The 22,243-nt window shown below is 47.5% G+C and overlaps 1 protein-coding gene across 1 annotated transcript in view; it reads left to right on the top strand.

Moving 5' to 3' along the window:
- The window catches only part of ano3 (anoctamin 3), a 195,602-nt gene that overhangs the window by 83,691 nt on the left and 89,668 nt on the right, over positions 1–22,243 (top strand). The window contains exons 4-8 of the mRNA XM_033038644.1: positions 5,771–5,959; positions 8,392–8,496; positions 9,203–9,330; positions 13,004–13,162; positions 15,298–15,398. Of these exons, the coding sequence (XP_032894535.1) occupies positions 5,771–5,959; positions 8,392–8,496; positions 9,203–9,330; positions 13,004–13,162; positions 15,298–15,398 (682 nt within the window). The remainder of the gene's footprint in view (positions 1–5,770; positions 5,960–8,391; positions 8,497–9,202; positions 9,331–13,003; positions 13,163–15,297; positions 15,399–22,243) is intronic.

Below are 22,243 nucleotides of genomic sequence, written 5' to 3'. Positions count from 1 at the left end.
TCTCCCTGTGACCGCACGGGTTTTCTCTGCGATCCTAGGTTTCCTCCCACGCTCCAAAGAGGTTCAATTGGTTCCTGTAAACTGTCCCTAGTGTGTAGGATAGAACTAGCGTACGGGGTGATCACTGGTCAGCGCGGACTCGCTGGGCCGAATCCCGTTTCCACGCTGGATCTCCTCGTCTAAAGTGTCGATTCCAGCAACTTTCCTGCAAATACACAAAGGACAAGAGAGAAGCTACCAAACGGCCCAATAACTTGCCGACTTAATGAGGCTTAAGAAGCTGGAAATCTGCAACGCAGTGAATGCTGGAAACACATTGGTCAGGCAGCATCTGTGAAAGGGAGACTGAGATAAAAACTGAATTACTCCAGCACTTTATGTCTTTTTTTAATAAACCAGCATCTGCATCAGCTGATATCAGGCAACTGAACCATCATGCCACAACCAGAGAGCGGTGCTGAACTACTATCTACCTCATTGGTGACCCTCGGACTATCCTTGATGGGACTTTGCTGGCTTTACCTGGCACTAGACGTTATTCACATTATCATGTACCTGTACACTGTAAATGGCTCGACTGTAATCACGTATTGTCTTTCTGCTGATAGACACAAAAAGCTGGAGTAAGTCAGTCTTCGGTGCAAACCAGCATCTGCAGTTCCTTCCTACGCAGTAACAGGATGACCCGTCCTCTCACCAACTAGAGAGCGGTCCTGACCTCCCATCCACCTCATTGGAGACCCACGACAATCTTTGATCGGACTTTACTGGGCTTTACCTTGCACTAAACGTTATTCCCTTTATCCTGTATCTGTACAGTGTGGACGGCTCAATTGTAATCATGTATTGTCTTCCTGCTGACTGGATAGCACGCAACAAAAGCTTTTCACTGTACCTCGGTACACGGGCCAATAAACTCAAACTGAATCTAAAAGTATTTCATGGAATATTTGCCAAACTACAAATTTCCAAAATGTTGTCTAAATAAGATGTCGGGCTGCACTGTTTGGCGGCATGTTTCATGGTGGAGCAGCGGTAGAGTTGCTGCCTCACAGCGCCAGAGACCCGGGTTCGATCCTGACTACGGGCGCTGTCTGTACGGTGTTTGTGCGCTCTCCCCGTGACCTGCGTGGGTTTTCTCCAGCTGCCCCAGGAGTGTGGCAGGATTTTCCTCCCACACTTCAAAGACGGACAGGTCTGTAGGCTAATTGGGTTCTGTAAATTGTCCCTGGTGTGTCAGATGCTGCTCATGTATGGCTGTCACAGGTCGATGGGCCGAAGGTCCTGTTTCCTTGCTGTATCACTAAATTACACCAAACTAAATTTCTAACCCTAGTTCAATTTGGTTTTGTTTATAGATACAGCACGGAAACAGGTCCTTCCGCGCTGACCAGCGATCCCCGCACACTAACAGCATCCTACACAAACTCGGGACAATTTACATTTATACCAAGCCGATTAACCTACAAACCTGTACCTCTTTGGAGTGTGAGAGGAAAATCATCCACCATGCAGGATTATTCAATTATGAGATGGATTAATTTTAAAAAGCACCAATGAGATATTATCTTTATGCAGTAGCTTACACTTGGAACTTGAATGGAAGTTGAAGTGGCTGGTATAAATAGTTCAGAATCAAATCAGGAAGTGGCATTTAGAGTAATATCCTGGAGTGGTTATTTGTCTCTGGATGTTAAGAGTCGGGAGTATTTTATTGTCTTGTGTCCCAGACACAACTTGCAGCATCACAACAGAATATGTAAACATAGTACACGGTAAACAATATAATAAACGAGAACAAAAGTTCAGTGTGTGATCATGTATATATGTATACAAGATAGACACAAAATGCTGGAGTAACTCAGCGGGACAGGCAGCAGCATCTCTGGAGGGAAGGAATGGGTGACGTTTCCGGTCGAGACCCTTGTTCAGACCCGAAAAGTCTCCCATTCCTTCTCTCCAGAGATGCTGCCTGTCCCGCTGAGTTACTCCAGCTTTTTATGTGTATCTTCGGTTTAAACCAGCATCTGCAGTTCCATATATATATATACATATGAAGGAATGCCACATTTCCCATCCAAATGCCACATCTTGATATATATACACACAAATACACACATATTTAGATTATATATTTTTATAGAGACTAGACCCAGGGGGACCCGTTGGGTCCCGTCCCCTCGACGCGCGGTTACGGGGGGGCAGTGGGGGCAGCCTGCGGCGTTACACTTGCACACACACTAACCACCCCCCACACATACACACTAACCCCCCCCCCCCCCCCCACACACACATACACACTAACCCCCCCCCCCCACCGATGTTATATGAATATTATTCATTTGCTCCTTTACCCCCATCCCCCGCCCTATCCACTCATGCATAGCCCACAACTGTGCAGGGGCGGATAGAGAGGGAGAGGGAGGGAGAGGTAGAGAGGGTGAAGGGGGCAGAGAGGGAGGGGGGGGGGAATAGAGAGGCAAGGGGGAAGAGAGGGAGAGGGTGAGGGGGGCAGAGAGGGAGAGGGGGGGCTGAGAGGGTGAGGGGGCATAGAGAGAGGGAGGGGGGAGAGAGGATGGTGTACACATACGTACACACAATAAAACGAGAAGCGGGATGTGTTTTAAAAAGAGTGCTGCGTCTGGTTGTGGCCATGAATTGTTGGATGCTAAGTCAGTCTGCAGCAAAATGATTGATTAGCCGGTGGAGGGTGAGGTAAGAAGAGAGGGAAGGTGTTTGCCAGCCGCAGTGGCAATGTGAGCCGGACACACAGGAATGCTGGAGATCGGCCAGACTTGCTGATGCCATCGAGCCGAGATGCCTTGGGCAATAATAGGTGGAGGATTATGAGAGACAAAAGAAATCAAGGAAGATTCATCCAGAGAATCAGCCTGGGAATGTATAAAATTAGGTCAATGCAGATTCAATTAGATATGGGCATCTTGGGTGTAGTGTGTTGGGGGGGAGAAGTTGTCGGAGATTTTAAGCTTTGTGCAGGACCAGACTTTTAACTGCAATGCAGCAGAGTGCCAGGTAAACAGTTAAAGCTGGAAGACACCAGGGGGAATAAATGACAGACACAAAATGCTGGCGCAACATGGAACAGAAGGATTTAGAGGGATTGGGCCAAATGAGGGCGAATGCGGTCAACTTAGACGGGGCATCTTGGTCAGCGTGAACAAATTGGGTCGAGAGTCCTGTTATAGTTTTAGAGATACCGCGCAGAAACAGTCCGGCAGTCCGCGCCGACCAGCGATCCCCGCACACTAACACTACCCTACACACACCGGAGACAATTTACACACTCGCCAAGCCAATTTGACCCACAAAACCTGCGCGTCTTTGGAGTGTGGGAGGGAACCGAAGATCTCAGAGAAAACCCGCGCAGGTCACGGGGAGAACGAATGTACAAACTCCGTACGGACAGCACCCGTGGTTGGGATCGAACCTGGGTCTCCGGCGCTGTAGATCGACACAAAATGCTGGAGTAACTCAGCGGGATAGGCAGCACCTCTGGAGAGAAGGAATGGGTGATGTTTCGAGTCGAGACCCTCTCTCTCCATCCCTCCCCCACCCAAGTCGCACCAGCTTCTCGTTCTCACCCAACAAACAGCTAACAACGGCCTGTTTCCTTTATCATCATTACATACCTTTCATTCATTGTTTTTTATCTCTCCACATCATCGTCTATATCTCTCGTTTCCCTTATCCCTAAAAGGCCTATACCACTTGCCGATTTTATCGGCGATTGCCGGCATCATTGACTGACGTGTCAGTTCACCGGAAAATTCCCGGCGTGACATCGTATTGACGTGTTTATTCAAGTGTCGCAACATTTCTTTCGTAGCCGCTGGATTTTGAACGGCCGGCGACACTGAAATGACGCCGGCAGTCGCCGAAAAAATCACCAAGTGGGACAGCCCCTTAACCAGTCTGAAGAAGGGTCTCGCCCCGAAACGTCACCGATTCCATCTATCCAGAGATTCTGTTACTCCAGCTTTTTGTGTCTCTCTTCGGTTTAAAACAGCATCTGCAGTTCCTTCCTACACAGTACTTCAAATCCTACTGCCCATTAAGACTGGAGAGAGTTTGAGTTTAGATTAGATTAGATTAGATTCAACTTTATTGTCATTGTGCAGAGTACAAGTGCAGAGACAACAAAATGCTTTAGTTGAGAAAAAGCCAAGACGCTGCCTCATTAGCAGCGGGAAGTCTTAAAGAGAATACAGATCCATCAAATCCCGCTGTGCATGTGCTGCAGGTGAACATAAGGCAAGTGGTTTGTTTTCATTGGAGTTCCAGACAGCCACAAGTCTACTGATCTGCGGAATGTGCAGGGTGCCGGGAGTTATGGGGAGAAGGCAGCAGGAAGATGGGGTTAGGAGGGAGAGACGGATCGGCCATGACTGAATGGCGGAGTAGACTTGATGGGCCGAACGGCCCAATTCTGCTCCTATCACTTATGACTTTATGACCTAATCCCATCACAAGTTGATTCTCATGCCTGGTAAAATATTTTTTCCAGGCAAAGTGGAAAGAAAGCAAGATAGGAATGTAACCCCCACAAGCAAATTATTCATGTACCATGTACAAAACTAATGTATGGTTTTGTCATAGTTTAGGGATGCTGCATTGAAACAGGCATTTGGCCCACCGAGTCCGCGCCGACCATTCATTCCCATCTTAGTTCTTAGGATCTAAGGTCCCCTGCGGTCATGGCTGACCATGGGTGTCTCCAGGGTCGGAGGACGCCCGCCCGCGACTTTGTTTAACGTGGGGAGACTGGTGCACCGACAGCCACCCACACGGCCCTTGACAGATCTGGGTCGGGATCTGGTGGCATGGAGTCCAAGACGACCGGAGACCCTTTTCTGCTGCAGTCTTCCCAGCCGTTGTGACGCTCCACTAAGGCCAGCCATCGTCCTCCGCCTGCCTGTTCCACCGTTGAGGTCTTAGAGTGCCGTACGCTAGCACTATCCGACTCAGTAGGGACAATTTACAATTTTACAAAAGCCTATTAACCTACAAACTTATATTTCCCCGTTTAGGCAATTATTGCCTTGGATGTTACTTGTGGTTTAAGATAATCTGGCCACTCCTTAGATTCCAGGAGCAGAATTAGGCCATTTGGTACAGTGAAAATCTTTTGTTGTGTGCCAACCAGGCAGTGGAAAGACAACACATGATTACAATCGAGCCATGTGCAGTGTACAGATACATGATAAGGGAATAACGTTCAGTGCAAGGTAAAGCCGGCAAAGTCCGATCAAGGATAGTCCGAGTGTCACCAATGAGGTAGATAATAGTTCAGGACCGCTCTATTCCTCTCATGGAACATTTCTCTCAGGGAAGATCCTTCTTCCCAGTGGCTATCAAACTGTAAAACCCCTCCCCCTTCTGTCGTGGGCTAGACTGAGACTGACTAAATAGCGGAGTCAGGGGAGAAGGCAGGAACAGGGGACTGATTGTAGATGATGAGCCATGATCACATTGAATGGCGGTGCTGGCTCGAAGGGCCGAATGGCCTCCTCCTGCACCTATTGTTAATTGTCTATTGTCTATTGAAACCCGAATGAGGCAGAGAATTCCACAGACTCACAACTCTTTGTGAGAAAAAGGCTGTCTCGACCCAAACCATCACCTATTCCTTCTCTCCATAGATGCTGCCTCAACCGCTGAGTTTCTCCAGCATTTTTTGTCGACCTCCGATTTTTCCAGCATCTGCAGTTCTTTCTTAAATAAAGCATCTGTGGTTCTCTTTCTCTTGCAGGGATGAACACGAGCGTCAGTGGGGTCGTCACAGAGCAGCCATTGAAGCCATCGAGGAGAAGCCTGCCCTGTCTGGCCCAGAGCCAAACCTTGCCCAACCATCTCAGCAACCACTCCCTACAGCAAGGATCCCATCTGCAGGACACGCTCTCTGCAGGACCATGTACCACAGATATCCCTGTCCAAAGCGGTCAGTTCACCTGTGAAATACTCTCGACAATTAATGGTGGTTGATGCTTGCATGTTGAAATTTACATCTAATACTCCGGCGTATGTTAAAAGATGGACCCAAAATGTCGGAGCAACTCAGCGGATCAGGCAGCCTCTCTGGAGAAAAGGAATAGGAGCCTCTTCTTCAGGCTGAAGAATAGGTGATGTTTCGGATCAAGACCCTTCTTCAGGCTGAAGAATAGGTAACGTTTCGGATTGAGCCCTTCTTCAAGCTGAGGTACTAGAGTATTGTGTGCAGTTTGGGTCCCCTAATTTGAGGAAGGACTTTCTTGCTATTGAGGGAGTGCAGCGTAGGTTTCCCAGGTTAATTCTCGGGATGGCGGGACTGTCATATGCTGAGAGAATGGAGCGGCTGGGCTTGTACACTCTGGAGTTTAGAAGGATGTGAGGCGATCTTATTGAAATTTATAAGATTATTTAGGGTTTGGACACACTAGAGGCAGGAAACATGTTCCCTTCTTCAGGCAGAGGAAGGGTCTGAAGAAGGGTCTCCACCCAAAACACCACCTATTATTTTACTCCAGAGCTGCTGCCTGTCCCGCTGAGTTACTCCGGCATTTTGTGTCTATCTTCGGTGTAAACCAGCATCTGCAGTTCCTCCCTACACATGTTGGAGACAGTCATTTGCTACAGCAACAGCCATTACTATGTCCTGCAGCCAATCAAATTAAAGCAGGTATCCCATTTCTTCAATGTTTATCTTGTCGTGAGGGTTAAGCCATCACTTCACAGCCGACAGCAGGTCGGCACGGTGAGACCCGGTTCGATCCTGACTACGGGTGCTGTCTGTACGGAGTTTGTACGTTCTCCCCGTGACCTGTGTGCTCTTCGGTTTCCTCCCACACTCCAAACACGTACAGGTTTGTAATTTAATTTGCTTGTTATAAATGTAAAATTGTCCCTAGTGTGTGTAGGGTTGTGTTACCTGTCCCACGGTACGAGTTCATTCCAAGAGCTCTCTCCCGAGTTTGCCCTGATACGAACTCGGAGATTTACGGTAATGGCCACTCGTCGGTACTCGGGGCTCTCGTGGACATTTTTCAACATGGTGAAAAATCTTCACGAGTCTTCCCGTGCTTACCTGCCGTTAGCGAGTCTTCCCGAGTACCTGCCGTTAGCGCTAAGAGACGTCCCCGAGCTCCGACGTACCCGCTACGTTCATTCTCCGTGCTTACTACGAGTTTGAACTCGGGAGAGCTCTTGGAATGAACTCGTACCGTGGGACAGGGCTTTAAGTGCGGGGATCGCTGGTTCGGTGGGCCGAAGGGCCTGTTTCCGCGCTATATCTCTAAACTAAACTACGCTTTTGCAGACATTGATTGCCTTCATCTTGCTTTCATCCTTAGAAGCAAAAAAATTATATTGACCCCAATCCCAAATTTCCTTCCCAGATGAGGCATCTGGGACCTGTAAAAGAGGGTGTCATTGAATCATTCAGCATGGAAAGGCCCTTCGGCCCAACTTGCCCACACCGACCAACATGTCCCATCTACACTAGTGCCACCTGCCTACATCTGGTCCATATCCCTCCAAACCCGTCCTATCCATGTAACTGTCTAAATGTTTTTAAAATGTTGCGATAGTCCCAGCCTCAATTGCCTCCTCTGGCAGCTTGTTCCATACACCCACCACCCTTTGTGTGAAAAAGTTACCCCGCAGATACCTATCAAATCCTCCCCTATTCACCTCACCTGGTGACTAACATTAATCATTGTTCTAATAGCAATTTGGACTCGACTGTGATTAATATTTTATTGGATGAACTAACCGCCAACTTAATAATGTCCAAGGCAATAATATTTCATAGACATAATCGTTCTACTAGTTTTTAGTTTTAGACATACAGCGTGGGAACAGGCAAATTCCCCACCGAGTCCGCGCTGACCAGCGATCACCCCCGCACACTAACGCTATCCTACACACTAGGGGCAATTTACACTTTTACTGAAGCTAAATTAAACTGCAAACCTGCACGTCTTTGGAGTGTGGGAGGAAACAGGAGCACCCGGAGAAAACCCGCGCACGTCATGGGGAGAACGTGCAAACTCCGTACAGACAGCACCCGTAGTCAGGATCGAACCGGATCACTGGCGCTGTGAGGCAGCATCTGTACCCGCTGCACTGTTGTGTCGTCTATTCCTATTACGTGGGATGTCCACCATTGAAGAAGATGCACCAGCCTCCACTCCTTTTTCAGGACTTCAAGTTTTTTTTCTCCTAATTCTGCAGACTAGCCTCCGATGACTGGCTTGATGTATGTATTTACAATGACCATAATGTGTATTATTATTATTATTATTATTATTTTAATTTTTTACTTCAGCACTTTTTGCGAAATACCCCGATATCATAATTGGAGTTAAAAGTGTTTTTTTTCTCCTACTTTCGCAGAGAAGACTGGCTCGAGTGTCAACGACTTGCTTTACGGTTCCCAACAGGATTCTCAGCCCAAACCCTGGGCACCAGAATCTGTTCCCATCTGCATTATTCCCCAAGGTAATCTCTGTTTTAATATTAAACGCGTTACTCAGCGTGGTCAGCTTGGACAAGCTAGAGGCAGGAAAACATGTTCCCGCTGTTGGGGGAGTCCAGAACCAGGGGCCACAGTTTAAGAATAAGGAGTAAGCCATTCAGAACGGAGACGAGGAAACACTTTTTCACACAGAGAGTTGTGAGTCTGTGGAATTCTCTGCCTCAGATGGCGGTGGAGGCCGGTTCTCTGGATGCTTTCAAGAGAGAGCTAGATGGAGCTCTTAAAGATAACGGAGTCAGGGGATATGGGGAGAAGTCAGGAACGGGGTACTGATTGGGGATGATCAACCGCGGGAGAGTAAAGGGCCGTGGCATCATTGACTGACGTATCAGGTCACCGAAAAATACGCGGCGTGATGACGTATTGACGCGTGGCGTTTTTTCAAATGTCGCAACTTTTTTTTTCGCCGCCGAAGTTTGAAACGTTCAAAATCTTTTGACGACACTGATATGACGCCGGCAGTCGCCGAAAAAATCACCAAGTGGGGCAGGCCCTTCAGGAGGGAAGATCGTGAGGAATGGGGGCGAGCCGCTATGGTGGATTTTTACGTTGACTTTGATGTAGTTGTGTGTCTTGTTTTCTGGTGTGGCGTGTACGGGAAGTCAAATCTAGGGCGGCGTTTTAAGGATGAATGTCTGAATAGTAAGGGTTTATTTCTTTATTTTCCAGATGACGATCAGGAGTGGAGCACAGCAGAATCGGAACAAAGGACCTACGATTCTCAAACTGACCATATCTTTCTCCTTCAGACCTCCACACAGCAAATACTGCTGGAGCCCCCCAGCGATGAGCGGATGGTATTATTCTCAGCAAAGTATTCCATTGAGTTGAGGGCCTGTCCCACTGCCGTGACATAATTTGTGAGTTTAGAAGAGTTATCAAACTCGCAGCATGGTCGACACGTGGTCCCAGGAGGTCACTGTAACTCTCCTTCATGCTCGAGAGAAGTTCCCACCTACTCGAGGCCTCAGTTTTGTCGAGGAGCATGCTGAAAAATGCCCGCGAATAAAAATGGGTCGGCATGGAAAAAAAATCGATATTTTTTTTACTCGTAGGTTTAGTCGAAGTAGGTCGTAGTAGGTCGGCATGTTAGATGTAGGTAATCGAGGGTAGTCGAAGGTAGTCGTAGATAGTCTTCATCATAGTCGAAGGGAGGTCGAAGGAGGTCGGCTTCACTCCCCACTATTCGGTGTCCAATTTCCCCGAAGCTAGTCGAAGCTAGGCTTCTACATAGTCGAAGGAGGTCGTAGGAGGTTGTTCTACTTCGGCGATACAACACGACCATGACACTTTTTCAAATTCTCCTCAACTCTTCCAAACTCGCAAATTAGGTTGCCGCAGTGGGACAGACCCTTTAGTTTGTTTAGTTTGTTGTCACATGTATCAAGGTACAGGGAAAAGCTTTTGTTGCGTGCTATCTGGACCACGCCTGGAGTATTGAGTGCAGTTTTGGTCCCCTAATTTGAGGAAGGACATTCTTGCTATTAAGGGAGTGCATCGTAGGTTTACAAGGTTAATTCCCGGGATGGCGGGACTGTCATATGCTGAGAGAATGGAGCGGCTGGGCTAGTATACTCTGGAGTTCGGAAAATTTTCAACATGTTGAAAATCCAGCGACGACCAGAAAAATATACGACTGTCATATGCTGAGAGAATGGAGCAGCTGTGCTTGTATACTCTGGCGTTTAGATGGATGAAAGGGGATCTTATTGAAACATACAAGATTATTAAAGGCTTGGACACGCTAGAGACAGGAAACATGTTCCCGATGTTGGGGGAGTCCAGAACCAGGGCCACAGTTTAAGAATAAGGGGTAAGCCACTTAGAACGGAGACGAGGAAACACTTTTTCACACAGAAAGTTGTGAGTTTGTGGAATTCTCTGCTTCAGAGGGCGGTGGAGGCCGGTTCTCTGGATACTTTCAAGAGAGAGCTAGATAGGGCTCTTAAAAATAGCGGAGTCAGGGGATATGGGGAGAAGGCAGGAACGGGGTACTGATTGGGGATGATCAGCCATGATCACATTGAATGGCGGTGCTGGCTCGAAGGACCAAATGGCCTACTCCTGCACCTATTGTTTATCCAGTCAGCGGAAGGACAATACATGATTACAATCGAGCCGTCCACAGTGTTACAGATACATGATAAGGGAATCACATCATGCGCTCTAGAGGAATTGTAGATATTCCAAATGCAACCACACTGCTCAGTTATCTACTGATGCTGCACTAAGCTTGGGTCTAGAAATAAACAGCAAGGTAGATTTTCACAGAGACACATGAGGAACCGCAGACGCTGGTTTACAAAAAATGACACAAAGTGCTGGAGTAACTAACTGGATCAGCCATCTCATGGGTCGATGGCGGTTCAGGTTGGGACCCTTCATCAGACCCTGCCACACATAGTGTTAATATGTTCTAGGAGCAGAATAAGGTCATTCGGCCCATCAAGTCTACTCCGCCATTCAATCATGGCTGATCTATCTCTCCCTCATCACTCCATTCTCCTGCCTTCTCCCCGTAACCTCTGACACCCGCACTAATCAAGAATCTATCTATCTCTGCCTTTAATATATCCACTAACTTGGCCTCCACAACCTTCTGTGGCAATGAATTCTACAGATTCACCACCCTCTGACCAAAGAAATTCCTCCTCATCTCCTAGCTAAAGGTACATCCTTTAATTCAGAGGTTATGACCTCTGGTGGAAACATCTTCCGTATCCACTCTATCCAGGCCTGGTCCATAGAAACATAGAAACTTAGAAAATTGGTGCAGGAGGAGACCATTCGGCCCTTCGAGCCAGCACCACCATTCATTGTGATCATGGCTGATCGTCCCCTATCAATAACCCGTGCCTGCCTTCTCCCCATATCCCTTGATTCCACTAGCCCCTAGAGCTCTATCTAACTCTCTCTTAAATCCATCCAGTGACTTGGCCTCCACTGCCCTCTGTGGCAGGGAATTCCACAAATTCACAACAAATTCAGTTTTTTCTCACCTCAGTCTTAAATGGCCTCCCCTTTATTCTAAGACTGTGGCCCCTGGTTCTGGACTCGCCCAGGTCACCCCTCAACCTCCTTGGATCCAGGAACAGTCGGTGTCGATAATTTCTCGCGAAAGACAAGATGATAAAAGACCTCAAGGAGTTGAGGTGAAACGGTTGGAGAATATTTTTGTTGGTATCAACCCTTGGGCAAAACATAAAGTGCTGGAGTAACTCAATGGGGCGGGAAACATCTGTGGAGGACATGGGTCGATGATGTTTTGTGTTGGAACCCTTGTTCAGACAACATCTTCAGTCTGAAGAAGTGTCCCGACCTGAAATGTCACCTATCCAAGGTAGATTTTCAATATTACGGAAGGATTACTGAAGGGCCTGTACACTCTGGAGTTTAGAAGGATGAGAGGATATCTTATTGAAACATATAAGATTATTAAGGGTTTGGACACGCTAGAGGCAGGAAACATGTTCTCGATGTTGGGGGAGTCCAGAACCAGGGGCCACAGTTTAAGAATAAGTCAGTTTAAGCCATTTAGAACGGAGACAAGGAAACACTTTTTCACACAGAGAGTTGTGAGTCTGTAGAATTCTCTGCCTCAGTGGGCGGTGGAGGCAGGTTCTCTGGATGCTTTCAAGAGAGAGCTAGATAGGGCTCTTAAAGATAGCGGAGTCAGGAGATATGGGAAGAAGGTGGGAACGGGGTACTGATTGGGGATGATCAGCCATGATCACATTGAATGGCAGTGTTGGCTCAAAGGGCCGAATGGCCTCCTCCTGCACCTATTGTCTATTGTCTATTGACAGATTGCAAAAGTACTGCATTATCTATGAGAAAACTGAATCAGTTATGGGATAGTAAGGTCTTACACATGCCCCCAACAATGCTTTCAGTGGCAAATTCTGATGGTTCATACAATCTATTTGGCAGCGGTCTGGGAACAGCTCCATCCAAGACCGCAAGAAAAGGCAGCGAATTGTGGACGCAGCCCAGACCATCACACAAACCAGCCTCCCTTCCGTGGACTCCATCTACACCTCACGCTGCCTCAGCAAGGCCAGCAGCATCATCAAGGACCAGTCTCACCCCCGGCCACTCCCTCTTCTCCCCTCTCCCATCAGGCAAGAGGTACAGAAGTGTTAAAACAAACGCACACCTCCAGATTCAGGGACAGTTTCTTCCCGGCTGTTATCAGGCAATTGAATCATCCTACCACAACCAGCGAGCGGTGCTGAACTACTATCTACCTCATTGGTGACCCTCAGACTATCCTTGATCGGACTTTGCTGGCTTTACCTTGCACTAAACATCACTCCCTTGTCATGTATCTGTACACTGTAAACGGCTCGATTGTAATCATGTATTGTCTTTCCGCTGACTGGATAGCACGCAACAGAAGCTTTTCACTGTACCTCGGTACACGTGACAATAAACTAAACTGAGACTAAATGTCATGTGTCCTTTGCCTAGGATAAAGAACTCTCTGTGTCGGAAAATAGTCTGTTCTTCAAAGATGGCCGGAAGAGGATTGACTATATCTTGGTCTACAAAAAAACGGACATGCACGTTGAGAAAAGGAGCACCTTTGAAAAGAACCTGCGTGCGGAAGGACTGCAGCTGGAGAGGGAGGTGCGAACAAAACAAACGGCTTCATTGATAATCGTTTTATTGCCTCGAGTCTTTGATGATAGTTTAGTTCAGAGATATAACGTGGAAAGAGGCCCTCCGGCCCACAGAGGGAGAGATAAATCAGCCATGATTGAATGGAGTAGTAGACTTGATGGGCCAAATAGCCTGATTCTAATTCTAGAATTTATGAGCTTATGAACGCATAGACAGCACCCAAGGTCAGGATCGAACCCAGGTCTCTGGCGCTGTGCGGCCGCAGTTCTATAGGGTGGCACAGTGGAACATCGGTAGAGTTGCTGCCTCACAGCGCCAGGTTCGATCCTGACTACGGGCGCTGTTTTTACGGAGTTTGTACTTTCTCCCCGTGACCTGCGTGGGTTTTCTCCGAGATCTTCGGTTTCCTCCCACACTCCAAAGACGTACAGGTTTGTAGGCTAATTGACGAGGTGTAAATGTAAAATAAATTATCCCTAGTGTGTGTCTGGCAGTGTTAGTGTGCAGGGATCGCTGGTCGGTGCAGACTCGGTGGGCCGAAGGGCCTGTTTCCACGTTATATCTCTAAACTAAACTAAACTCTGCCAGCTTTGTGAATATTTGGTTTGTGAATATTAAAAGGCAGTCATGAAATCCCCTTAGTTTGCCATCTGTAACTTTTGTTCGAACATTCAAAAACAATTTTGGTTTGTGCTGTGGTAAAAATGATTCATTAGCTGTGCTGCCTGAAGGAAGTAATCTTTGGGAAGAGTTGATAATGAGGTGAAAGCCTAATGCGATTTAAATGTGGAATTATATAAGTTTTGTTGCCTTGAGATAAAGCAATAACTTTATTAAATATTAGGCTTTTAGCCTTTGATGTTAATTCAATTATATCATTAATGTTAATTCATATTGAATGGCGGTGCTGGCTCGAAGGGCCGAGTGGCCTACTCCTACGCCTATTTTCTATATTTCATATAACCTGGTTATAAATCAGAGCTGAAATTATGTGGACAGTGATTTAGAAACATAGAAACATAGCAAATAGGTGCAGGAGTAGGCCATTCGGCCCTTCGAGCCTGCACCGCCATTCAATATCATGGCTGATCATCCATTATTATTATTATTACCCTTCCTGCTTTCTCCCCACATCCCTTGATTCCGTTAGCCCAAAGAGCTAAATCTAACCCTCTCTTGAATACATCCAGTGAATTGGCCTCCACTGCCGTCTGTGGCAGAGAATTCCACGGTTTCACAACTCTTCTGGGTGAAAACGTTTTTCCTCATCTCAGTCCTAAATGGCCGACCCCTTATTCTTAAACTGTGTGACCCCTGGTTCTGGACTCCCTCCAACATGGGGAACATTTTTCCTGCCTCTAGCATGTCCAATCCCTTATGAATTTTATATTTTTCGATAAGAAACATTTGGTTGTGTTTTGAACCAACTTACCACCACACCTCCAGATTCAGGGACAGTTTCCTCCCAGCTGTTATCAGGCAACTGAACCATCCTACCACAACCAGAGAGTGGTCCTGAACTACTATCTACCTCATTGGTGACCCTCGGGACTATCCTTGATCGGACTTTGCCTTACACTAAACGTTATTCCTTTATCATGTATTTATACACTGTAAATATATCCATTTTTACAGATACCGCATGGAACCAGGCCCTTCGGCCCACCAATCACCCATTCTCATAAATTCTATGTTATCCCATTTTCTCATCCATTTAGCTTAGAGACACAGGCGGGGGAAACTGGCCCTTCGGCCCACCAATCACCCATTCTCATAAGTTCTATGCTATCCCATTTTCTCATCCATTTAGCTTAGAGACACAGGAGGGGAAAACTGGCCCTTCGGCCCACTGAGCCCATGCTAACCATCGATCACCTGTTCATACTAGTTCTATGCTATCCCATTTTCTCACCCACTCCCCACACACCAGGGGCATCTTACCGAAGCCATTTAACCTGTAACATCTTTGGGATGTGGGAGGAAACCGGAGCACCCGGAGTAAACCCACGCGCACAGAGTGAAACGGCTCGATTGGAACCATCTGCCCGCGGACTGGATAGCACGCAACAAAAAGCTCCTCACTGCGCCTCGGTACACGTGGCAATGAACTAAACTATGTCTTCATTTCTCTCCAACTACAGCAATCCATCACAAACGCTGACGTGATGTTTGTGAAACTCCACGCACCCTGGGAAACTATATGTAAATATGCGGAGATCATGAACATTCGAATGCCATTCAGGTTTGTACATGTCTTACTTTGTTCAGTTCAAGTGTTAAACCGCTCACCTTAACACTGAGGTCATCACTGAATTTTTTTGGGGGGGAATCACTGCTAAAGATCGGTGTGGGATTGTGGCCACGTTTATCACAGAAGCTTTAACCAAGCCCTGAAGACAAGGATAGTTTTGATTTCCCTCGGGTGGCCAGTGAATTCCATGATAGTCGAGCTATCATCAACTCCCTCGAATGAAAAGTCGGAGAACATCCCTTTATGTTGTGTAGGAAGGAACTGTAGATGCTGGTTTCAACCGAAGATTTACAAAACGCTGGAGTAACTCTGCGGGACAGGCAGCGTCTCGGGCGAGAAGGAACGGGTGACGTTTCTGGGTCGACACCTGAACCTTCAGGCGCTCCTGTCTGAAGAAGGGTCTCGACCCGAAACGTCACCCATTTCTTCTCTCCAGAGATGCTGCCTGTCCCACAGAGTTACTCCAGCGTTTTGTGCCTGTCCCTTTATTTTGGACAGTTTGTGAAAATTACCACAGGGAAAATGCAACCAGTTTTGCAACATTTTAATATAAAATTGCAATACATGTAAGCCCAGCCCAGCCCTCGCTGTATGTTCACCGTGTCTCCCCAGGGAGAGAGAGGGATGGAGCCGGGGCTGTGTGCGTGAAGCATGGCAACTGGAGGGGTGGGAGCGCTGCCCAATCGGGACCGTGAGGGAACGACCCACCTCCCCCTTCTCCATTCACCCCTCCGCGTCTACCCCTTTCTTTCCCCTCCACCCCTCTACTCTCTCTCCACCCCTCTCTCCCCCCTCCACCCGGGGTAGATCTACCCGAGACGAGAGTAGATTACTCTAGCGCGGGGCCCCCTTAGGCGCGGGGCCCAATCGGGACCAATTGGTCCAATTGGCTTAAGGCCGGCCCTGATCAGAGTTTCAATTAGAATTGCTTAATGGCACCCGACGTTTATGATGCTCAGAGAGTAGATGTTCCCTGGTCTTTTCTTCTTGATGTTCAGTTTATTGTTTTTCATATCCATCCAGGAAAAAATGTTATTATACTGCTTGGAGGAGCAAAATGATTAGCAGGTTGGTGGGTGATGTGCTGCGCCTGCTTTAACACCACGTCTCAATACGTCTGCAGATTGTATGTTTGTTGGTGATTGTAAAATCACGGGGAGACCACTCTGGGCAAGAGATAGATACCAAAAGCTGGAGTAACTCAGAGGGACAGGCAGCGTCTCTGGAGAGAGGGGATGGGTGACGCTTCGGGTCGAGACCCTTCCTCAGTCTGGCATGGGTTTAAAACAGACTACACACTGGGTTAGCTGTAGATATTGTAAGCCTGGTGCAATGTTATTGCACATCTCACTGTGGTCAAGGCACAGCAACTCCTCAAAGTGCCCGAGGAAGGTGAATTTACTTTACTTAGATACTTTAGTGACAGTATTCTAGTGTCAATATTACTTCAGCAATATGTTTCAGGTTGTGTTTTGTGACTGTTGGCAGACCGTCCGTTCACACTAGTTCCATGCTATCCCATTTTCTCATCCGCTCCCCACTCACCTGGGGCAACTTACACAAGCCAATTAGTTTACAAACCCGCACGTCTTTGGAGTGTGGGAGGAAACCGGAGATCCCGGAGAAAACCCATGCAAACTCCGTACAGACAGCGGCCGTAGTCAGGGTCGAACCCGGGTCTCCGGCGCAGTGAGGCGGGAACTCTACCGCTGCGCCACCGTGCTGCACTCAGAGTTTGATACACTTACATAATGACACGCTCAAGTGGTGAATAACACGTGACCATTGAGTTTAGGCATGCAGCACGGAAACTGGCCCTTCGGCCCACTGAGTCCGTGCTGACCATCGATTACCCGTTCACACTAGTTTGAAGTCATCCCACTTTCTCATCCACTCCCTACACACAAGGGTCAATTAACGGAGGACATTTAACCAACGATCCCGCACGTCTACGGCAGGCGGGAGGAATCCGGAACACCCGGGTGCTTTTTAATGACATTTTACATAAAATAACGTCATCTTGACTTTTGGGGAGAATTTGTGACATTTTGACATTTCATTCCAGCAGTAGAGTAAAGGGCCTGTCCCACTTACGCGATTTTTTTTGGCGGCTTGTCGGCGCCTGTCATAGTGGCAGCAGGTCCCCGAAAATGTTCAACATGTTGAAAATCCAGCGACGACCAGAAAAATATACGACTGTCATATGCTGAGAGAATGGAGCAGCTGGGCTTGTACATTCTGGAGTTTAGAAGGATGAAAGGGTATCTTATTGAAACATACAAGATTATTAAAGGCTTGGACACGCTAGAGACAGGAAACGTGTTCCCGATGTTGGGGGAGTCCAGAACCAGGGGCCACAGTTTAAGAATAAGGGGTAAGCCACTTAGAACGAAGACGAGGAAACACTTTTTCACACAGAAAGTTGTGAGTTTGTGGAATTCTCTGCTTCAGAGGGCGGTGGAGGCCAGTTCTCTGGATACTTTCAAGAGAGAGCTAGATAGAGCTCTTGCAGATAGCGGAGTCAGGGGATATGGGGAGAAGGCAGGAACTGGGTACTGATTAGGGATGATCAGCCATGATCACTTTGAATGGCGGTGCTGGCTCTAAGGGCCGAATGGCCTACTCCTGCACCTATTGTCTATTGACTCTTTGGGTGACTGCACACGACCAAACTGGAGTCACCCAGCGACATGTCGCCTGTATGGTGGAGAGTAGTCGTCCAAAGAGTCGTTCCTTTTTCTGGTCGCCGCTGGATTTTCAACATGTCGTAAATCTTCGGCCAGATGCTGCGACTATGACGGGTGCCATGGGCAAGTCGCCGATAAAAATCGCGTAAGTGGGACAGGCCCTTTTTTAGACTATTCTCAGCTGTGTCTTTGTGAGATCTTGTGAACGACTCGAATAAAGTTACATAATTGACTAAACTCTGTGTGTATCTATTGCAGTGAAGTTGGAGCTCCACTATACTCTGCCAGGAAGATGACTGTAACATCCTATTATTTAGAAGCGGCAGAAACAAGGCCCCAACTATCCAGCCAAATTGTCCTCAGGTGGATAGATTATCTAGAGTAGTGGAGAATCAAGTCAAACTTAACAATTAATCTGGTTCAGTAGTTTGTACATTTTTTATCTCCTATTTTCTTCCATCTTCTACGCTATTTGACAAACTCAAAAGCCTGCTTTTCCTCTCACCCTATCTGCGTCTCTTATGCCCATCCAATTAGTTCTTTCGTTTAGTTTCGAGACACAGCGCGGAAACAGGACTTTCGGCCCACCGGGTCCGCGCCGACCAGCGATCCCCTGTCCTACCCACACTGGGGACAATTTTACACTTATACCAAAGCAGGAAGGGTAGCCATTAGCCCACAAACCCGCACGTCTTTGGGAGTGTGGGGGGAAAGCGAAGATCTCGGAGAAAACCCACGCGGGTCACAGGGAGAAGGTGCAGCAGATAGCACCCGTGGTCAGGATTGAGCCGGGATACCCTGGCGCTGTGAGGCAGCAACTCTACCGCTGTGCCACTGTGCTGCCCGTCGTGTCGCAGAGCCCGATCTGCCCACGCCGACCAAGATGCCCCACCTACGCCAGTCCCACCTGCCATCATTTGGCCCACACCACTCTAAACCTCACCTATCCATGTGCCGCAACTAAGAAGCCAATGATAGAGTCGTATAGCAGTGTGAAAACAGGCCCCTCAGCCCACCTCATAAGGCCGTAAGTGATAGGAACAGAATTAGGCCATTCGGCCCATCAACAAAAACCTATCACTGTACCTCGGTGGATGTGGCAATAAACTATACTCAACTAAGGGGATCAGAGGGTATGGAGAGAAGGCAGGTACAGGATACTGAGTTGGATGATCAGCCATTATCATATTGAATGGCGGTGCAGGCTCGAAGGGCCGAATGGCCTACTCCTGCACCTAATTTCTATGTTTCTATGTTTCTAAATGAACTAAAAAAGTCCAATAAACTGACTCATACAACTCTCTCCTTTCTAAACAGTCCAGGTTGGGATGAGAGTGCGATGAGAGTTTAATAAGTACCCTCTCCCTCTTAGGTTGTACCTCAGAGTCGAGGATGACTTGTTGGTGGTTCTGCTGGTGAGTTCAGAGTAGGATCTAGCCACCTTCTGTCCACTTTCCCATTCTCATAAGGTCATAAGGAATAGGAGTGGAATTAGGCCATTCGGCCCATCAAGTCTACTCCACCAATCAATCATAGCTGATCTATCTCTCCCTCCTAACCCCATTCTCCTGCCTTCTCCCCGTAACCCCTGACACCCTGACAACTCACCCACGATGACAAAGATGCCCCATCTAGGCTTGTCCTTTGTTAGCCCATATCCCTCTAAACCTGTCCTATCCATGCACCTGTCCAAATGTCTTACAAATGCTGTTCTATAACCTGTCTCAACCACCTCATCTTCCAAACTACATCTTCAATGTTTAATTTGTTCAGGTTTTAACTTGTTGATTTTGACTGTTTTTACACACAAACGATTAGTACCATGTTAGACGCATTACATAAATAACAAGTTGTTATTTAAAATAAGCAGAGATGGTCACATATAGATGTCTGATAGCTATCTTGTTATTTTAGCTCTATAGTATTAGTTTCAGAAGGTAATATTTCTGAGATTTTGTGTTTGTTGGATACTTTAAGAGGAAAATCAGTAAATACAAATTATTTTCCTGCATTTTTCTAGATCTCTCAATCTCCATCGACCAATTGTTGGTAAATCCAGACCCGGAAATATTTTGTTTTAGTTTCGAGATACATCATGGAAATAGTCCCTTCGGCCCCACTGAGTCCACACCGACCATCAATCGCTAGTTGTATGTAAAGGGCCTGCCCCACTTGGGCGACCTAATCCGCGAGTTCAGACGAGTTTGCCCTCGACTCATACTCCCAGCATGATCGACACGAGGTTCTAGGAGGTCTTTGTAACTCTCCTTCATGCTCGAGGGTAGTCCCCGCGTACTCGAGGCCTCAGCTAGGTCACGGCGTATTTTTCAACATGTTGAAAAATGCCCGCTTAAAAAAAAGTCGCCATGGAAAAAAATCAATTATTTTTTTACTCGTGGGTTTAGTCAAAGTAGGTCGTACAAGGTCGGCATGTTAGTCGTAGGTAATCGAGGGTAGTCGAAGGTAGTCGTAGAGAGTCTTCATCATAGTCGAAGGGAGGTCGAGGGAGATCGTCTTCACTCTCCACTATTCGGTGTCGAATTTTCGCCGAAGCTAGTCGTAGCTAGTGGTAGCTGGTCTTCTACATAGTCGAAGGAGGTCTTCAACATGACATGTTTTCAAACTTTCCTAAACTCTTCTAAACTCGCTAATTAGGTCGCCGCAGTGGGAAAGCCCTTTCTCATCCACTCCCTACACACTAGCGGGCAATTTACAGAGGGCCGATTAACCTACAAACCCGCACGTCTTTGGGATGTGGAGGAAACCGGAGCACCCGGAGAAAACCCATGTTTTTACAGGGTGAACGTGCAAACTCCACACAGACAGCGCCGAGGTCAGGATCGAACCTGGGTCTCTGGCCCTGTGAGGCAGCGACTCTACCACTGCACCACCATGCCGCCCCCACAGTGCAGGTATTTTTTGGGGGTAGAGAGGAAAGAAAGGCATTAGTTGTACAAAATATGTTTCTCACCACCAAAACCTCCAGTAAAGTAACACGATTGTCGTAAAAAACTGCCGACGTTTGCTCAGAGAATGTAGAATATTTACCGTTGCGCAAGACATCCGCTTCAACGGATATTGGAGGGAACTTAACTCGTAAGCTGACTGCTGGATCCACTTATAAAAGCAGTGAGGCACTTTGTGACTTGAGCCAAGATAATTGTTGACTTTTATCAACAGAAGGCTATAAAGGAACAGGTAGATCTGCTGCCTCACAGCGCCAGAGACCCGGGGTTCAATCCTCACCTCGGGAGCTGTCTGTCTGTGTGGAGTTTGCACGCTCTGTCTGTGACCGCTTGGGTTTCCTCCGGGTGCTCCGGTTTCCTCCCAGATCCCAAAGACGTGCAGTTAATTGGCCTCTGTAAATTGTCCCCTAGTGTGTAGGGAGCGGATGAGAAAATGGGATAGTGTAGAATTAGTGTAAATGGGTGATCGATGGTCGGCGCAGACTCGGTGGGCCGAAGGGCCTGTTTCCGTGCTGTATCTCTGAAATAAACCGCACGTCTTCATTTTTCTTTTGTGCATTGCAGGTACATAGGCCTCCTCTGTCACTCATGTGAAGGTGTTTCTCTTTCATACGTTAGAGTCATATTTAATCAGTTGAAGATCAGTGTGTGCAAGTTGACAGTATAACTGTGTCGAACAATTCAAATTAGTCAAGGGGTCAGAGACCAGAACATTGTGAAGGGCTGTGCAGAATGTGGACTCCAGCAGTAGTTGACAAATAATTTGTCAATGTGATTTTACAATGCTCCAAATGAATGCATGGGCATTTCTGCACCTGGTGCTTGGGTCTACTGCATGCCCAACATGCTTTGCATGCTTTTGTGTCATTCACTTCCAGCGCATCGCAGGGTGGAGGCAAATGTTCCGGGACACACGGGCCTGGACTCCGGGGGCCATTCAGCATGACGCCCACCTTCTTTCACAAAGTCTTGCTAAAGCAATTGCCGACCGACCCGCAAGAGCAGTTAAGGGCCTGTCCCACGTGGCGATATTTTTCGGCGACTGCCGGCATCGTCGACTAACGTATCAGGTCACCGAAAAATTCGTGGCGCGACGACGTATTGCCGCGCGGCGTTTTTATTTCAAGTCTCGCAACATTTTTTTTTGTCGCCGCTGGATTTTGAAATGTTCCAAAATCTTTTG

The sequence above is a fragment of the Amblyraja radiata genome, chromosome 20 (genome assembly GCF_010909765.2).
Source record: "Amblyraja radiata isolate CabotCenter1 chromosome 20, sAmbRad1.1.pri, whole genome shotgun sequence".
Lineage (NCBI taxonomy): Eukaryota > Metazoa > Chordata > Chondrichthyes > Rajiformes > Rajidae > Amblyraja > Amblyraja radiata.
The sequence above is the reverse complement of the archived record's forward strand: the minus strand, read 5'-3'. Positions and strand labels throughout refer to the sequence as shown.